At 42.3% G+C, this 19,427-nt stretch overlaps 1 protein-coding gene across 1 annotated transcript; it reads right to left on the bottom strand.

The window, feature by feature from the left end:
• Nucleotides 1–9,425: 9,425 nt before the first annotated feature.
• POLR2M (RNA polymerase II subunit M) lies at nt 9,426–19,244 on the bottom strand. The gene is made up of 4 exons (XM_043555332.1): nt 18,980–19,244; nt 16,632–17,267; nt 13,768–13,972; nt 9,426–11,571 (listed from the first exon to the last, which is right to left on the bottom strand). Exons 1-4 carry the CDS (start codon nt 19,090–19,092, stop codon nt 11,425–11,427), a joined length of 1,101 nt encoding a protein of 366 aa, XP_043411267.1. The 5' UTR covers nt 19,093–19,244; the 3' UTR covers nt 9,426–11,424.
• Between the last annotated feature and the right edge of the window lie 183 nt (nt 19,245–19,427).

A 19,427-nucleotide genomic window follows, 5' to 3' on the forward strand; every position in this document is an offset into this window, starting at 1 on the left:
ACAGGCCTAGGACGTGATGCTGTCCTTATTATCCACACTTTTCAGGTAAGAAGGCATAGAGCAGTTAAGTAACAGTCACATTATCCTGGGAACACGTGGCAGATCTGAGCTTCTGGCTTCGGCGGGTGCAGAGGTACTGGGCGTCTGAGGAGAGGTGGTGGCTGCAGAAGGCAGAACCAAAGATCTGGGAGGGAAAGAGCTAGAGAAGGCCTAGTACCTGGGCTGTTTCCATGCTCTTTGCCCTCTGTTTCACCCCTGTTGCCTCTCATCACTAAGGAAAATATCGGTGAAAGACACAGCTCATCACAGCACTGCTGTCAGGACCAAAGGGATGGGTGCCCCCATGGGCCCAGCAGAAGGCCTCAGTGACACGATCCTTGCCAGCCCCGCAGGGAAGGCCAGGTACTTGCCGTCTGGAATGCAAGCAAAAAGAATGGGAAAGTCACCATGGGAGACAGAAAACGGCACTTGACTTGGATAAAGACAGATGCAGGTCTTAATAGTGTGTGACTTTGAGAAAGCCATGGACCCTCAGTTTCCTTTTCTGGAAAATGATGGAATAATACCTACCTCACAGGGTATGTATGAGAAGGGAGACCACAGATGTGAGCTCATGTCCTCAATAAAACACATTGGTGTGTGTTGGGCATCGTGGTTTCCCAGGGAGGACAGCGGCTCTCAGGCAGGTGCAGAGCAGGGCTCAGGGAGCCATCTTCTCCATCTTCTCACCTTCTCATGCACTTGTTTATTCTATTATTGATGGGGCACCTGGGTGGCTCAGGTGGATGAGCGTCCAACTTCAGCTCAGGTCATGATCTCGTGGGTTGTGAGTTCGAGCCCTGCATTGAGCTTGCTACTGTCAGTGCAGAGCCTGCTTTGGACCCCCTGTCCCCATCTCTCTTGGCCCCTTCCCTGCATATGCATGCTTTCCCTCTCTCTCAAAAATAAATAAACATTAAAAAAAAAAGTATTCTGTTATTGAGTGCCCATTATGTCTAGCATTGTTCTAAGCCACTGAGGATATAGCAATAAACAAAACAAATAAAAATCTTTGCCTTCATATTCTAGTGGGGCAAGTCAGATAATAAGCAAACAGGAAAATGTACAATTCTGTAGAGGAAAACAAAGCAGCTAAGAGGGATTATTTTATATTGATTGGCGTTCCTGACAAAATGACATTTGGATAAACACTTGTAGGAAATGAAGAAATGAGCCTTGCTCATGCATGGGGAAAAGAACATTCAGGCAAGGAGAATAGTCATGCACAGGCCCCTGGTGGGTGCACTCTTGACCCATGACAGCAACAGCAAGGAGGCAGTCAGGTAACCTATAGTGGGATCAGGGGGTTTCGTAGGCCAGCATAAAAATTTAGCTTATTTTGAGTTGGGAGCCCCTGAAGGGCTTGAGGCAGAAAAATGACCTGATCTGATGAGATCTTCACAAAGTCAGGATAGAGACTGACAGAGAGCTGGCTGCTCTCTTGAGACACCACTGTGGATGTGGGCCAGGGCAGAAGCAGGGAGACCAGATAGGAGGCCCCCGCAACAATCCAGGTAATGGAGCATGACAGCTCATTTGACCCCCAAATCCCATTTTCCATAGGATTTCTGCTTTAAGATCCATGGTTTGGGAGATGCTAACCAAATCCAACTCCCTCCTTTTGGAAACCAGAAAACTCAAATCCCAAGAAGTTAAGTGACTTGGCCAAGAATTCAACTTGTGAATACCAGAGCAAGAACTCTGCCACCACCACCACTGCCAGTAGATCCTGATTCCTTGCCCAAGAGACCAGGACTCTCCTCCAGGCGCTTCTGTTGTGGCTGAATATGAATCTGGAGTTCGGAGCTGGAGATACCATTTGGGAGTCGCCATGTATCAACAGTATTTAAAACTGCAAGGCTGGATGAGGTCACCAAAGGAATGAGCATAGGTGGAGAAGAGGTTCAGGGAAAGAACTGTGGGCATTTCAGTGGTTGGTGATGGGAAGACAAGAAGCAACCTGCAAAGACTAACAGGAAGTGGTCTTCGAGTACCTCCAAGAGAGTGGTATTCCAGAAACCAAGAAAAAACGGGGTTTCAAGAAAGAGGGAGTGATCAACTATGCCAAATGCTCTGAGGGGTCAAGAAAAAGAAGGACTGAGAAGTAACTACTAAATTCAGCAACATCGAGGCAATTGGTGACCTTGACCTTTTTGTTGGAAGCAAACATTTGAGACTGGAGTGGAATCAAGCAAGCAGGAGGACAGGAGTTGAGATAGATAGACAAGTCTCCCAAGTTATGTTTTCTTGCTGCCCCTTGGCTGTTCAAGGTCCATCAGGCTTTCTTTCTATCCTTGTTCTTCTCCTCCTCCATTTCCCATTCCCTGTTTTCCTTCTCCCACTCTCCCAAAATTTGCCCATTTCATCTCCCATTCCCTTAAGCCCTGCTTTCCTCGAGGAAAAAAATCATCTAATGAACTAATATGCCCTAAGAGATTAATTGGTAAGAGTTCATTGATATTGTATTGCCTCCAGGATGTGTATTTTTATAAAGAACTCCAATAAATAAAAGGCTTTTCTCCCCCCAGAGGAAATCATATCAGCCACAGACTGGAGGAAGGAAAAGACACTGAATCAGGGACACCATATTGTCCCCCTATCCATCGTTATCCAATGCTTACTTTTGACCTCCATAATTTGCAAATATATAATTTTCTATTTTGAAATCAACTTTAATACTGTAGAAACGATATAGAACATTGAGGTCATTGCCAAGAGCAGTGCTGCTCAAAATATGTATCAAGACCCTCTGTGAGTCTTTGCCAGTTGTGAGACATGTTATGTAATGCAATACTATAAATGAAGTTCGAAATTACAAATGGTATCCTTTTGTTTGTATTATCTGAGGGACCCCTGCACTAATAAGACTCAGTGTGTTCTCTCATAGAGGGCAAAGGCAAAGTGGAGTTACAGCTTGTGGGCTGAGAACTGCACATAACCCACAGCCCTCCAGACCTCATTCCTGGGTGAGACTGAGAGGTGGAAACTTTGAAGAGTGATGCTGGTCCCACCCTTGGACGGTAAATTAAACGATGATTAAAAAACCAACACAAGGGGCGCCTGGGTGGCGCAGTCGGTTAAGCGTCCGACTTCAGCCAGGTCACGATCTCGCGGTCCGGGAGTTCGAGCCCCGCGTCAGGCTCTGGGCTGATGGCTCGGAGCCTGGAGCCTGTTTCCGATTCTATGTCTCCCTCTCTCTCTGCCCCTCCCCCGTTCATGCTCTGTCTCTCTCTGTCCCAAAAATAAAAAAATAAAAAAAAAAAAAAAAAAAAAAAAAAACCAACACAAGACTCACTCTCAGAAATGATCATTGGTTACAAGACTATTAAAACCAGAGACTTTATAGAGTAGGGCAAGAAAGACATACTCCTCCTTTCCATATTTGACCACATCCTTAAAGGTACTGATGGCGGAGATCAGCCAGTAGCACACGAGGGAAGCAGACATGGCCTGCCAAAGGATGGCACAGGCGGGAGATCCAGGAAGCCCTGAGAAGGATGGAACGTTCATCCACGTCCTCCTTGTTCCCAGAGAGATTATGAACAAACAGGGCAAAAGTTAACTTGCCCCTGACTGTAGTCACAGTCATTAACATCTTAATTCAAGCCCAATTTTAGGGGGTAGGGGAAAGGGGTGAAGGAATCACAAGGTACAAACTTCCAGTCATAAAATAAGTAATATACATCATGGTGACTATAGTTAAAATACTGTATTACATATTTGAATGCTGCTAAGAGAGCAGATCTTAAAAGTTCTCATCAAAAAAAAAAATGTGTGGTGACATATGTTAACTATAGACTTATTGTGGTGATCTTTCTCCAATGTGTATAAAATATTGAATCATTATGTTACATACTTGAGACTAATGTCATGCTCTATGTCAATTACACCTCAACCAAAAAAAAAAAATTCTCAAAGAAGGTTTATTCCTCTCAAATCCATTTGCTTCACAGAAGCCATTAGGCTTCCTGGAATTTTTATTAATTATGCTAATTAGCCAGCAATAATACTAGAACCCTAAGACCCCTGTTAATTTCAGAGGGTGGTGAGAGGTTTTGGTACGTGGGTGGAAGTCACACTGCTAAAGACTGAAGGAAGAGGTTGGGAAAGTGGGGACAATCAAAACAAAGCAAGTCAGGCAGCAAAGAGGAAAAAGGTTAAATTTATAACCAGCAGGGGTGCCTGAGTGCCTCAGTCAGTTAAGTGTCCCACTTTGACTCAGGTCATGATCTCATGGTTCCTGGGTTTGGGCCCCATGTAGGGCTCCGTACTGACAGCTCAGAGCTTCGGATTCTGTCTCTCTCTCTCTCTCTCTCTCTGCCCCCTTGCCCTTCCCCCACTCATGCTGTGTCTGTCTCTCAAAAATAAATAAATGTTAAAAAAAATTTAAATAAATAGACATAACCAATAGTACATTATCCCTTTTATGTTACTTTTTAAAATATACATTATCTTTTTTTTAAGTAGGATCCACGCCCAGTGTGGAGTCCAACGAGGGGCTTGAACTCACGACCCTGAGATCGAGACCTGAGCTGAGATGGAGTCAGATGCTTAACGGACTGAACCACCCAGGTACCTCTACGTTATCCATTTTTATTTCAAGAAAATTGTAGTAACTGAACCCAGTTGCAATACATAAGGGTACCTAAGACTACCTGGCATTTCTATAGTTTCAAAATTAGAAAATAGATTTCTGGCACAATGCTTTTTCTGTCATTTTGCAAAAATGTGTTAAGGAATTAATTACAAGTAGACTCCACATGAAGCAAAGGGCACTGGGCTAGGGCAGAAAGAGTTGGCTCGGTTAGAACCAGCTGTACACCATAGCCAAAGTCTCTATGCTGCTCTGTGCCTTAGTTTCCCTAAATTGTGTTTAAGCTTTCTTCCTTCCCTAAGAACAAAAGATACTAATCTGAGATAAGATTTGTTTTCAAGTGCCAGTGACAGTTTCCTAATGTGCTTCATTTTGACCCTATAAAATGTAGCTGAAGGGGAAAAAATCCTTATTAAAAATCGAATCAATAGAAGATATTCTTTCATTTTTACAACATAATCACTAGAAGAGCTATTTAATTCAATACAAATATGTGTGGGACTGGTTAAGAGAAGTGATGTATATACTAGCAATATTTTCAGACAGAATCTATAAGCGCCAATCTGGGTCTCCGTCTTGTAAGGAGCATTTCTGTGCGCCCTGAGTAAGGGCTTGATTTACAACCCTCATTCTTTTGCCTTAATAATGAGAAAATTTTCCATGCGAAGCTGGGTCTTTCCTTAGCTCCATGTCCTAATTTCCCCTTGTCAAAATAGCTTTCTTGGGGAGTCTCTATTGTTCTCAGTTAATTTTAACACGAAATTAAAAGTTTCATATGGTGGTGATTTTAAAACATCTTACTTCGTATGCCAAAAGGTACCTCCCAAACTACTTCAACCGTAATTGTTACCATCGTTACAATAAGGTTTTCATATAGAATCTCTTTTAGGCCCCAAAGTGTTCTATAAAGACCACACTTTGAAATTTTGTTCTCTCAAAACATACCCCATACATTAGATAAGGGGTCGCTGACCTCATCTTACAGACTTAATCGTCATGAGAGCACATAACTTCCCACTGGATTCAAAGGAAATAGTGGCATTTAAATCCTAAATCTAATAATCTAATGCTATTCCAGTGGCTTACCCTCTTTTTCGCCTTTTTTTTTTATTCCAAGTTTTCTAAAATCATCTGGGAAGTAATAGATCATATTTAATTGTTCAGGCTTTTATGCTGCACTTTCAGAATCGCTTCTGATTTGTGGTCTGGCTCCAGTTCAGTTATTACCCAACACTAGGTTTGTTTCATCAGCCCAGTATCAAAGCTTCCTCACTTTAGCCAGAAATTAAAATAATAGCTTTCAGTTTCTCCTCCCTGTCAAGGAGCTAGTCAATAATGCAATTTGCCATATTTTGTAGATGACTCTATATGCTCCCCATTAAAGCTGGATATATAATCCTTTTATTTATTTAGCACAGCCACTCTCAACTTTTCCTGTACAAAGACAGAACCTTTTTTTCCTGACAACTTTACTTTGTTTTACCATTACAAACTGTCATGAAGCCCGCAAAGGGTGAACTACCAGATTTTACCTGCTCGTCTGAATAAAGCCTGTGACACCTCAGGTCACATTGCCTTGCATCTCTTCTAGAAAGTTTTATGCAGCCAAATGTAGAGGGAGTGGGGGAAGAGTAAAGATCCCAGTGGTGGCCAAAATGGGGCAATATGGTTTTAAGATGAGTAAAAACAAAACATTCCAAATACAAAAATGATCAGAACAAAAGCTCTTTTGTGGCCTAAGTCACAGAACCCTGACAAACACCCGAGAGTAACCCGATCTCGTGCCCGGCATTAAAGCCCATGTGTAACTTCAGTTTGTGGCTTTGTGCGCAAGGCCACGCAGTCACGTGCCCGGAAGCCTGGAGCACGGGGTTCTTTTCTTGGCTGCCTCTGAGTGACCTTGAGCGAATCACCTCAGCATCCCAGATACGGGAAATAGAGATAAACCCACAGCTGCCAATGTCCACCTTGAAGGGTCCCCAGAGAATGTGATGTGGATTAGACACAGGGCCTATGAAATTATTATCTTATAGGTGACTATTATATAATGAGATTATTCCTCAAATACCTTCCGCCATTCGGGTTATCAGCACTCCCTTCTCTTAACGTAATCACCTGAAAATTGAAGGTGAAGAGTTTAGACTGCAAATTCACTCTATTTTCCTAATTTGAACCTAATTTTAACATTTAAAAAGTCTTCCTTAAAACTTATTTTCGAAAATTAACTTCCGTTCACCTGCAATTCAGATGATAACATGGCCACTATGTTCGTACCCTTTTGATTGGAGTTGGTGAGGCAACAGTGATTATGAGCTAAGAGCATATACAGCTTGGGTTCAAACCTTATCTCCAACTCGGTGACCTTGGACAAGTTATTTCAAGTCCTTGTGCCTCAGTTTCCTTTCCGTAAACGGGAGAAATAATAGTTTTGAAAAATAAAAATCGAATCATGTCACATTACGAAATAAAATCCCTCACTTGCTAACTCATCTCAACCAAACTACACAATGCTTTAGGTATTCACAGTAAAATGGTGTTCTCAATTTTCTCTTTAACTTGTGAAGCCCAAAACTAGTCATCCTCATTGAAATAGTTATTACTTCATAAATGGCAAGGTTCCAGATCTCATAAATGGCAAGGTTCCAGATCTCCTGTCTCCTAAGTTTGTTAGGAATAAAAAATTAATTAATGATGGAATATGAAACATTTTTTTCAACGAATGGAAATCTGCACTACCAAGGGTTTTGGTCCGTTTTGTTTCTTGCGGAACATAGTAAGCTGATTCTAAAATTTAATGTGAAAATGCAAAGCCAAAAATATCCAAACCACTCTTAAAGAATAGGATGGCATGGGGTGCCTGGGTGGCTCAGTCAGTTAAGCGTCCAGCTCTTGATTTTGGCTCAGGTCACAATCTCACTATTTGTGAGATGGAGCCCTAGGTCAGGCTCCTCACTGAGCATGGAGCCTGCTTGGGATTCTCTCTCTCCCTGTCTACCTCTGCCCCTCCCCTGCTTGCACTCTCCCTCTTTCAAAATAAATAAATATTAAAAAAAAAAAAAAAAAGAATAGGATGGCAAGCTTTACTCCAGCCTTACCACAAAGCTACCATAAATACCATGGAGTGATACTATCACAAACAGATTAACAGAACCAGGTAGGGGAGTCAGTAACACGCACACAGGCAAGCCATACACTGCACAATGCCAGGACAAGAAGCTCCCCAGGATCCCCCCTCACACAGTCACAAATAATTTCCGGGTAGAGTCCATGACACAATGGAAAGGCAAAATTATAGGGCATTTTTTTAACTAAAACAATTTTAAAAGGATATGTTCATGACTTCAGGTTAGGAAAAGATTCCTCAGACACTAAACATAAAAGATTGAGAATTTTGCAATTAAAATGAAGACTTTCTGTTCATCACAAACACCATGAAGAGAATTGAAAAGTAATCCAGAGAAGGAGAGGATATTTACAACAAATGTAACTAAATAATGATTAGCATCAGGAATACATCCTCCAGATCAACGAGGAAGGAGATGAACAACAGTTTTGAATGACCACTTTTCCAAATGAAGAAATCCAATGACCAGGAAACATGAAGATGCTAGATGCCATCCCCGATTAGGGAAATGCAAAGTAAAACCAAAATGAAGGCCTACCGTAAAAACATCACGTTGACTAAAATCCCCATTTGGCAGATCGTTAGTGAACTGGAGTTCTCACAGGCACTGGACAGGGGATGGTGGGAATACTAAATGTGAAAGATAACACACGCCTTATATCCCGGCAAGTGAACTAGATAAATACCCAACAGAAACGTGTTTACGTGCACAAAGATACTCGTGGCAGCATCACCCATCCTCGCCCAAAACGGAAACTATCACAGAGGTGCCCGTCACAGTCGATGGAAGTGGTGTTGATGAAATGGCACATCGCACAGCAATGACATGGATAAACCACACCTATACACGGCATGAATTTTATAAACAATGTTGAGTCAAAAACACCAAACACACATACAGTAGGATTCCATCTGTATCAGGCCAGAGTAGGCAAAACCACATAACCATATTATTGCACACATCAATGGGTAAAAACCATTTTTTAAAAGGGGGAAAGTATTACTATAAAGTCAGGATAGTAGTAACCTCTGGGGTATATATAGGGTGTCAACAGGGGACACTTGGGGAGATTCCAGAGTCCTAGCAGTAGCTTTCCTGCATCTGGTTTGTGATTACGTAACTGTTTGCTTTACCCATTAAACTACACGCCTGTTTTAGGTACCTTTCTGTAGGTTATAGTTTATAGAATTTAAAAGAATGAGGGAGAAATTGTATACCAAATATTAATGCTGACTAAATCCATAATTATTAAAATAGTGCAGGAAAAACTGGAAGGCCCGTAAGTAGGCCCATAGCACAAAAGACACATGAGAATTTCATATTTTATGACAGCATTTCAAATCAATGGGGAAATGATGGTTTATGATGCTGAACCTACTGGTCAACTATTTGCAAAAATTAAAATTAAATCTTACTTCATATATCCCCACATAAACTTCAGATGGATTAAAAATTTCCTTTTGAATTAATATAAATATAAAAGTGAAATTTTAAAAAAGTACTAGAAAATAAGGACAAATACATTCCATCCTTGGGGTAGGGAAGGCACTCCCAAGGGTAACTGCAAAGGTAGACTCCTAAAGAAAACTTCTACACTGAAACACCACAAACTGTATTAAAAAGAAAGTAACACCTAAAACAATAACATATGACAAAAGACGGACATCTTAATTCATCAAGAATTTATAAACCAATAAAAACAGCACTCTCTCAAAGGAATTACAGTTATGAATAAGCAACGCTCAAAACAATGAATATAAATGGTCAACAAACATGAAAAAAACACTCACCCTTCATTAAGTAATCAAAGAAATACAAATTTTAAAAATAATCCTTTCCCGTAATTATTCAATTTGCAAACACTTGCAACAGCAATTTTCAGTTCTGGGAGTTTGATATTGCTAGCAGGTACATAAAGGGACACAACCTTTATGGTGAGTGATGTACATCAAGACTCTCAAACGTACCTACACTTCCAGCTAACAATTTCACTTCTAGAAAGGTATCTTCCGGAAATAAATCATTTTTGTACAAATGTGATTATCTTTTAAGATGTTGATCACATTGTTGTTTACAGTTTACATTATAACTGACAATCAAGTTCTTAATAAGTTGGTGTCGCAAGTTATGGTACACCCATAAAATTGAATTGTAGCTATCTAAAATGCAAAATATCTAACATGGAAAATGTTTACAATACATAGAGCAGACTATGAAACATCGTACAGTATGATTGCATTATTGAAAATATAAACATATAGCTATGCATTGAAAAGTATGTAAAAGCAAAATATACCCAAACCTTAACAGAGGCTCTCTCTAGGTGATACGAATACAGGGGACTGTGTGTACATGCACGTGAGCCCTTCCGTATTACCTGGCTTTCCAGAAGTGTATTATTTTATTCTCTAAAGAATAATTTTATGTTGCAAAATCCATTTACTGTTAGTTTTTGAAAGCAGAAATAATGAATTTGTTACCTCAGGGTATTTCTATATTTGCCGGGAGGGGCGGAGGGGTGGAAGGGGACAGAAAGCAGTAGCGGTGCCCGTATGTCCGTGATAGAAAACTAAGCCCTTCCTATCACACACCTCAATGTGTCTTCATGAAAATTTCATATATGAAAGTCTCTTTTAAAGCAAGTTAAATTTAATTAAGCACCAGTAAAACATCACCATTAACATTATGAAGATGCTCTTATTTTATTCTTCCTTTCAACACTGTTTAAAGACTCCAACAGAGTAAACAAAGAAATCTCCACATAATCCTTCAAAATTACATAAACATGTATACACATGGGATGGAGATTTCTGTAGTCTATATATGCTTCTTTGGGGCAGGGCTGGGGAGAGGCAAGCTATGTGTTGAAAATTCAATTGTCGCTTTAAAAAAAAAAAATGGTGTTCTTACCAAACTGAACTGGTCACCTCTTAGGGCAAGCCTAAGAACAGCTATTCCCTTCCCCTACACAGTCACCCTAGACTTTTCCTGTATCTTGTGTTACTCCAGGCAAATCTGACCATCCAGAAAGATCCTCCACCCTCCAGCATCAACTAAAAGTACTCCTTATTCCTAATCAGAAGAAAGAGAACATTCTTCCTAAAGGGAAGACAGAAGAAGGAAACATTTAAGAATTTTCTATGAGTGCCTTCCTAGGTATTTCACATCCAGTACCTCAACCCCATGCAAACATGCATAAAATTCTCTAGACTGCTCCCTTCCTTACTCAAAAAAGCAGGGAACTTTATCTTCCTAATTCATTTTAGGTGATGCCTGGGGCAACCAAATATTTCACTGAAAGACATGTAATAAATGCTATTCCACAGAGGTAAGAATAAGGAAAAGAGCAGTTACCCGCTTTCATTTGGCTTAGAGGAAAATAAAACCGTGCTTACTATGTACTAAAATATCAGACCAACACACAACATACTGCAGAACTTTAATACAATATGGTCAAACACAATATTCAAATATTAAACTTCTTAAGCACATCAAAGTCCTCTCCAGAAAGACAAACTGGGCTCTTTTAATAGCTACCTTTGTGTAACTTTATAAAATTCCTTCCCTCAACAATGCCTGACACTGATCTTGATACTTGTTAGAAAGTCTGATGTGACCATGACATCTCAGCAGACAGAGATTCAGGCATTATCCCAATGCCCGTCTTCAGAACTCCTCACCAGAGGACTGATCATCATCTTCATCCCTTACTTCTCGGTACTTCCTCGAAGTCTCCCCTTCCGGATTATAGCTCTGCATCTTTATATTAAGCCTTTCAGCTAATTTCTGTGCCGCGAGCTTGGCTTGCATCTCCTTGAAAACAAAAATCGAAGCAAATAGTTATACATTCACATCTTCTTCCCTGCAATTTTTGCAATAGAAGTCCTCTAAAGAGAAAAGGAAATCAAGGGGCACACCGCCCCACTCAGTGCTCTCTGTAGCAATGTGACAAGTCTGAGGTTGTGCCCAGCACAGATACAAGCGGGCAATGCTGGGGAGAGCTACTAGCCCGCTACAGTTGCGGTCACATTTCCAATAATAGACAACAGTGCACGGAAATACTCCCCCTCTACTTGGGAAACTGAGTAACCTGCTTAGTGCTGCAAGAGTTACAAACATGGGGGCGCCTGGGTGGCTCAGTCGGTTAAGTGGCCAACTCTTGGATTTCAGCTCAGGTCATGATCTCACGGTTTGTGGGTCTGAGGCCTGCCTAAGACTCTGCACTCACAGCACAGAGCCTGTTCTGATCCTGTCTCCCTCTCGCTGCCCCTCCCCCGCTCCCTTGTGTTCTCTCTCTCAAAAATAAATAACCATTAAAACAAATTTTTAAAAGACAAATATGGATAGATTTTTATGTGGACACATGCACGTGTATACACAAACTCACAGAAGTCTGAACTATCAAACGTCAAAAAATCACTAACGCTGTTGTGCTGATCCTCCAAAAAAGAATCTTCTCTCCCAGATGAAGTCATGGCTTTTAGGCTTGAGAGTTAACATTCCAATGTCACAATGAAAATCAAGCAACCAATACTAAAAAGCTGACTATCCCTCTCCAAATATTCCCAAGAAAACAGCTAAGCAACTGAAAGTCCAAGTACGTTTTGGACACTGGCAGTGTGCTCATGTACACCCATGGACATTACCACTGACTGACTGATGGCATTTCTCATCTGGCTCTTCACTTTTCTCACACTTCTGACCCTATGCCTGGGAACTTCTTCAGGTCATTCCCTGAGGCCACAAAGATTCTGGGTGCGAGCTACTACTACTCTGACGAGGAACCCAGTGTCAAATGGAGGAGATGAATTCAATTTAAAAATATCTTAGGACAGGCACTGAACATCATATAAACAATTTAAAAAACAATTCCCCACTGCTGCAGTCATAGCTAGGCAGTAAGACTTTAATACACGAGGAAGAAAAATGGCTTTTAAAATGGAGTGCCTTGAAAATGCCAACAACCCATGCCAATGGAACTTTTGTGAAAAGCTAAGACTGAATAACAGCCTAGTTTTGTATTAACTGGGGGTATGGCACCTGATTAGAATTTAGCTAACAATACTAGGAACTTAAGCTGCTGTTCTCCTGGAGGTTCAAATTACTCCTATCTAAGTATATTGGACTCTTTCTTTTCTCCCTACTGCCCTCACACTTGTTTTCTCCCATCCCATCAGTCTGTACATAAACTGTTCATATATATGTTTAAAGTTCTCTGCAGAACTCCCAGATCTTTGAGGAAAGTGCTATACAAAATTAAGTCACTAAGCAGGCGACTAAAGACTCTTCTGTCTTCACAAGGGCCTGCTGATTATGCTTTCTCTCTTTTAAATGTTTGAGAGAGGACAGAGTGTGTGTGAGTGGGGAAGGGGGAGAGAGGGAGACACAGAATCAGAAGCAGGTTCGAGGCTCTGAGTTGTCAGCACAGAGCCCCACAGGGGGCTCAACCCCACAAACGGTGAGATCATGACCTGAGCCCAAGCTGGACGCTTAACTGACTGAGCCACCCAGGTGCCCCTGCAGATCATGCTTTTATGCTTAGTGTCCAAACGTCTGTTGGTAACACCACAGTAGTCCCCCAGGGTTATGCTCTTCCCTGTTTGGCAGGAGATGGAAACCTGAAAACACTTCCCTGATTCTACCACTGAGACTAGATTCTACACTGAGAATCTCTCACATGGGGTTTAAGAGATACAAGACAGAGAAGTAAGACTTCTGCTAGCCTAACAGCATAGGCTTTAAGAGATGGGGAATTCTGCCTGAGTCTCCCCACATTTCCTCCCCACTCTGCTGCTGCTGCAGGTAGCTGGGATCATCTCCAGCTGGGCCCTGCAGACTTCCGAGACTCTGAAAACTGGAGGCATACACCTGAGAGCCAACGGCATTAGCCAGCCATTTCTCAAGCACCTACTCCTTTCTATTAAGTTCTATCCTCTCTGAACTTGCTGGAGTGAACTCTGATTAGCAGCATCCAACACACACTCAAGAAACAGGTAAAACTCTTAATACCTCATAATTCTGTTTCTGCTGTTTCTGAAGTGCCACAGATTCTTCCAGGGAGAGCAGCTGTGTGGGCATATGGTGAAGTGGCAGGAGCCGAGCTGCTGTGATGTCATCAAGATGCTTCTTATCCCTGAGCCGCCTTTCTTCCAAGGAAATGGGAGACCCTGTTCTCTGCCAATGACTAGATGAATCATTTTGTTGTGAAGGTAATCTGAAGGAGGGAAAATTTATGTTCTGTCATCAGACTGTTTCCTTTTTATAGACACTTGTTTACAACATTCACACACAGAAGTGGCCTTTAACCTAGCAATTCATTCTTCTGCAAAGGTAATAGGAGTTTACCAATATTTCTACTTGTAGATACAAATCCTTCCCATTTTTAAACATATTTACTTCAAAAGCAGGAGTATTTAAATCAGCCCTTCTTTGGAGAGTGATATATGACAACCCACTGTTTTTAACAGATAATAGGTAGACTGACAAGCTCTTTATATTTTCCTTCTCTCTTCAAACCTTACACTTGAGCTGAACCACCAGTTTTGTTTAAGTTTATTTATTTTGAGAGAGAGACGACGGCATGAGCGGGCGAGGGATAGAGAGGATCCCAAGCAGGCTCCACATTGTCAGCACAGAGACCAACGGCGGGGCTCATATTCACAAAGCCATGAGACCATGACCTGAGCCAAAACCAAGAGTCGGATGCTTAACCAACTGGGCCACCCAGGCACCACTGAACCACCAGTTCTAACGGGAGACAGGAAGGTTGTCAGAAAAGCTTTAAAACAGTGAATTCTGAGGAGTCATGGAATAATTAATGCTCACTGTGGGAATGAGGGGCAATATGGTGAGACATAAGGGAAGTTCAGGGGCTAGGGCATGCAGGAATAGCTGTAAGATAAGGCTGGGGATTTGGCTGGGCCCAGTCTTCAGCAAAGAGTTCTGTTCTATGTACCGGATTCAGATCTGCATTTTACTAACTTCATTTTGGCAGCAGTGGAGTGGATGGGCTGGAAGACATAAGACTAGAATCCAGAACAGGTCAGTTATAGCCCAAGAGAGGGATGAGAGCCTTCCCTTTGGATAGGAAAGGATGAAAATAAGAATGACTAGGGGCACCTGGGTGGCGCAGTCGGTTAAGCGTCCGACTTCAGCCAGGTCACGATCTCGCGGTCCGTGAGTTCGAGCCCCGAGTCGGGCTCTGGGCTGATGGCTCAGAGCCTGGAGCCTGTTTCCGATTCTGTGTCTCCCTCTCTCTCTGCCCCTCCCCCGTTCATGCTCTGTCTCTCTCTGTCCCCAAAATAAATAAACGTTGAAAAAAAAAAAAATTAAAAAAAAAAAAAAAGAAAAGAAGAATGACTAGAGATGAAGGTCAACAAAATACATCAGGCGGGTCTTTCTGGCTAGCAAATATGAAGAAAAAGGAACACACCTTGGGGAAAAAAAACCAAAGTGGTGGCACCATGAACTTAGGAAATATAGGAGAAAGTCAGTGCAGGAAGAAGTGTTCTATCTGGCACATGATAAAGCTGAGGTGCCATAGAACAACCACATGGTTTCAAATATAATGGGCCATGCAGATCTCAAGTTCCGGAAGACCTAAGGTAGAGGGATAGGAGGGGTAGCTGCCAGCATCCAGGTGGTATTCTGGAGCCAGAAGAGCAGAAAAGGAGCCAAAGGCTGTTCATACATGGAATCCCTCAATCCACAGCTGACCAGGCCAGCCTTTCCTGATCTGCTTTAACTGTACAGGAGGCCCTCTGGCTCTCCCCACTCCCACCTACAGCTATATGACCATAACCCAGAACCAGGATCAACGTATTCTCTGACCAACTAGATGATGCTTCTGGTTTTCTGTCTTCCCAGAAGTGAAGAAACCTACCTCACTGCACACAAGATGAAAGATTACCGACAGAGGGCACAAAGATTACTCTTTATTCTTAACTAAATTTTAATGTAATATAATCCTGGTTTTCTATATAGAAGAAAAAATGTTTTCAAGTTAAAAAAAAATGGCAGGGTTAAACTTTAGTCTCTTTATAGTAATTCTTTAATAAAAGTTTTAGGTACTTCTAACTAGAGGTTTTGAGTTTTTTCAAGAAAGACAGCAGTGATTCCACTTTGTATCTGATGTTACATCCTGGTAAATACAGGCAGGCACAGTACCAGTAACCACTCCCTGATTTGAATGTTACATCTGCATATGAGTGAATAGCATTCTTTTCTCTTCAAGGAGCTTTTCTTTTTCTGGAGACTCAGAAACAAAACTATGGCAAGGTTAGTTTGCCAGTCCTGCCTGAATCTGTTTTTCAGTTTCTTTAACCCTTCTCGGCTCCCTTCCCCTTGAAGTTATTATATAGTTCAATGTTCTTTGAAATGTGTAAAGCTTGGGTTTTCATCTAGATCCTTAGCTCTTTGAGGAGCAGGAGCTTTACTTGTGTGTCACCCCAGCACCAGCTGCTTACATATCATGAGCACGCAGATATTTTTCACCGAGATGTCTGTAAGCTTCTAAAGCTGCTTTTCCCTTAACTTACCGTCTAATCTAAGGGGGGAGCTGCATACCAAAAAACTGTTGTGAAAAATAAAGTCATAATAAATTCTCTAACTCTGGGTTTAATATCAAATATTGGCTAAACACCCTGAAATTCAATACTCCACCTGCTATCTGAAACCTTTTCAATTCTGGCTAAAAACCTAAAGGATTTTCCAACATGAATCCTCCACCCCAGCGAGGCTGTTTCCACAATATGCTCTTACCTAACTATAAGCAGATCCCACACAAAGTCCAGCAAACTAAAAGCATTCTCCCAGTTTTTTGAGTTTAACAAAGAGTATGTTCCCATGACAGGCCTGTTTCTGATGATACTTACACATTAGTTTTAAATTTATGTGGTGGGGGCACTGGGTTCTTGGCTCGAATTTCTAGCACTTCCATGTAATGAGGCTTCTTCTGTGCCCCACGACAAAGCCCTGCCAAGTTCTCAGCACTCCTGTCCTGTTCTGAATGCTGTTCACCTGGGTCTGCAATTGTGATCCTTTGTAACCTATCAATAAACAGGTTGTCCGAGCTGCTGGAATGATCTTCTGCCTGACTTGAAACACGACCCTGAGGGAGACGCTCACCAGCTTCAGAAGAGGAAGGCACACTCGCTCTGCTACTGGGAACCGGGCACTTGCTCACTGTGTCCTCAACCTCGGGAGCCTCTTCATCGCCTTTGTGAGTAGGATGTAGTTGTGAGGTTGTTTCAGACGACTTGAAGTTACTTACAGAGGAACAGCCACAAACTGGAGACGAAGTATCAAGTATCTGGTCAGAATTCTGGGCCTTATCTGTGTCCACATCAACAACTGCAATTGCTTTTTGCCTTAGCTTACAGTCTAAACTAACAGGATGAAACAGTTCAGGTTTTCCTCTAACTTCTTCACGTTCTGCAATGGCAGCTTTCAGTTTGGCAAAAGAGTCTAAGATCTTTTTACCTCTGTCGGGCAATTTGCAAATGAATTTTCTGTTAAATGGAAAAAAAAAATGTATATGTTACAGCCATGTTTTTAAACTTGAGATAGAAAGACAAAGCATTATCCTCAAAGGGAGAAAAATCTATCTTTAAGTAAAAAATCTGATTTCCAACGGTCTCAAAAGAGGAATGAAATAAGAGTCGTGATCTAAATACCCTAAAAAATAAGGGATGTAGGAAGAATAAGGAATATGCCTCATCTGTCTAAATTTCAGCGGAAGTATTTTAAGCATATGATAATACTCCGTAAGACACTCCAAAAATCAGCAGTTTTTAAAGTGTGATCTCCAAGATCTTACTGGGGAGGGAAGGTGGATGGGTCTGCAAGGTCAAAATGATTTTGATAATAATACTAAACCATTATTTGCCATATCCATACTCATTTTTTCATATGGGTACAGTGGAGTTTTCCAGAGGTCACATGATATGTGATGGTATCATTGCTCTGATGGCTAATCATTGTGTATTCTGGTGTTTTAAAGATCTCTCACCTGTAATTCCTAATACACCAGTAAATATCAGTAGATACACATAAAACAAGAGCTCCTTGGGAGGCTCAGTGAGTCTTAACAGTCTAAACGGGTCCCAGAGACCAAAAAAGTTAATTATCTGCTCTAGATCAAAATCCCATTCTCAAAAAGTCCAAGCGTTTGTCTCTACTAGAAAGCTTCCAAATGGTCATTTGACCCTTTTGCTAAGTGACAGAAGTTCCTTTTCAGATGCTCTTTTCTTTATCCATATAATAGATGGAGGGAAGATTATACCTCGGGTTCCCTATTCTATGTCTCACACTACATTCCTTCCCACAATTTCAACATTAATATTCCTCTCCAGTTGCAATTCCTATGTATTCCCCGCCTTCTCGCTCCTGATCCTCATGACTTCTCCAGCTTTTAAGTAGATAAAATTCTCCCCTCAACTCAGTACCCTCTAAATAAAATCAACCACAGAGCTATTCCCCTCCCCAGGTTTTCTGTTCTTATCAGTGGTTCTCTATACAGTCTGGAAACTTCAGCACTCTCTGTCACCTACATATTCAAATTATTCCATGCCTGATGTAGTTTTCCCAATCCCATAACTACCTTAAAAATACAGCCCTCTTGCTGGGAACTTCGCTGGAAATAACCAACTGTCTTCTCTTATTCCCTCAAAACCATCCAGCACCAAGCTGCTAAAATAAGCTTCCTAAAAAATCGCTTTCATTTTATCGTTCCCCTGCTACCGTCAAGTCGGCCAGCTGAATGAGACCAACTTTTTCTGCCTAATATATCTGCACTTTATATCCTATCACTCTTACCCTTTCCTACGGTTCCTGTAAAAATAGGATCGAAAGATGAAATTGACAAGATGTTTTGGGCACGATACGGGCCGCAGTGGAGCGGGATTACCAAAGGATTTAGGACACAGACCCTCCCTTCAGGGAAGTAGTCAAACAATTAAAATCAACGCGAAGCTAAGGAACAGCTGAAACGGTAAGCAGCCTTTCAGCATAAAGCAATCTCCGCAGGCGTTACGTGCCAGACCAGGACGCAGCCGGCTTTGCGGCTGGAGGCCGTCCGCTCGCCAGCGGGACCGGAAAGGTCTGACTGTGGCAAGGTCACCTTCCAGGGTAGGGAACCCGGTGTGAGAGAAGGCGAGGGAACGCGTCCCAAGAAGACCGAACCAAAGGAGGCTGGCAGTGACTCGGCGGGACCCAAGCTTACTCGTTGCGCAAAAGTCTCTCCTGGCGCTTCAACATCTCCTGCAGCTCCGCCAAACTCCGCCGCCCCAAGTCCTCGGGAGCTTGGGGCTCGAAGCCGCGGGCCAGCGAGGACATTCTGCGGGGGCTGAGGCTGGCGAGGCGGCGGGCACTCGGATTCCTCAGCTGCCCCCGCGGCTAGCGCCGGATCCGCGACCGGCGGGGACTCCGGGGCACGAGCGGGAGTCGCCATTTTCCCGGAAGAACAGGTCTTCTTCGAGCCGAATCGAGCTTTATTGAAACACCGGAAACAAACACAGGCAAGGAGAAGGGGGCGCTGGGAGGAGCGGGAAAGGGCGGAAGTTACGGGGGGGGGGGGGCGGTGGCGTCAACCCTCGTCTGGGCCCGCGTTTGCGACTTGTGTGTTTTCTCGGTTCATCAGCTCTTCGGGTTTATTCAGAAAGTGTTTGCTA

The sequence above is a fragment of the Prionailurus bengalensis genome, chromosome B3, assembly GCF_016509475.1.
Source record: "Prionailurus bengalensis isolate Pbe53 chromosome B3, Fcat_Pben_1.1_paternal_pri, whole genome shotgun sequence".
NCBI lineage: Eukaryota > Metazoa > Chordata > Mammalia > Carnivora > Felidae > Prionailurus > Prionailurus bengalensis.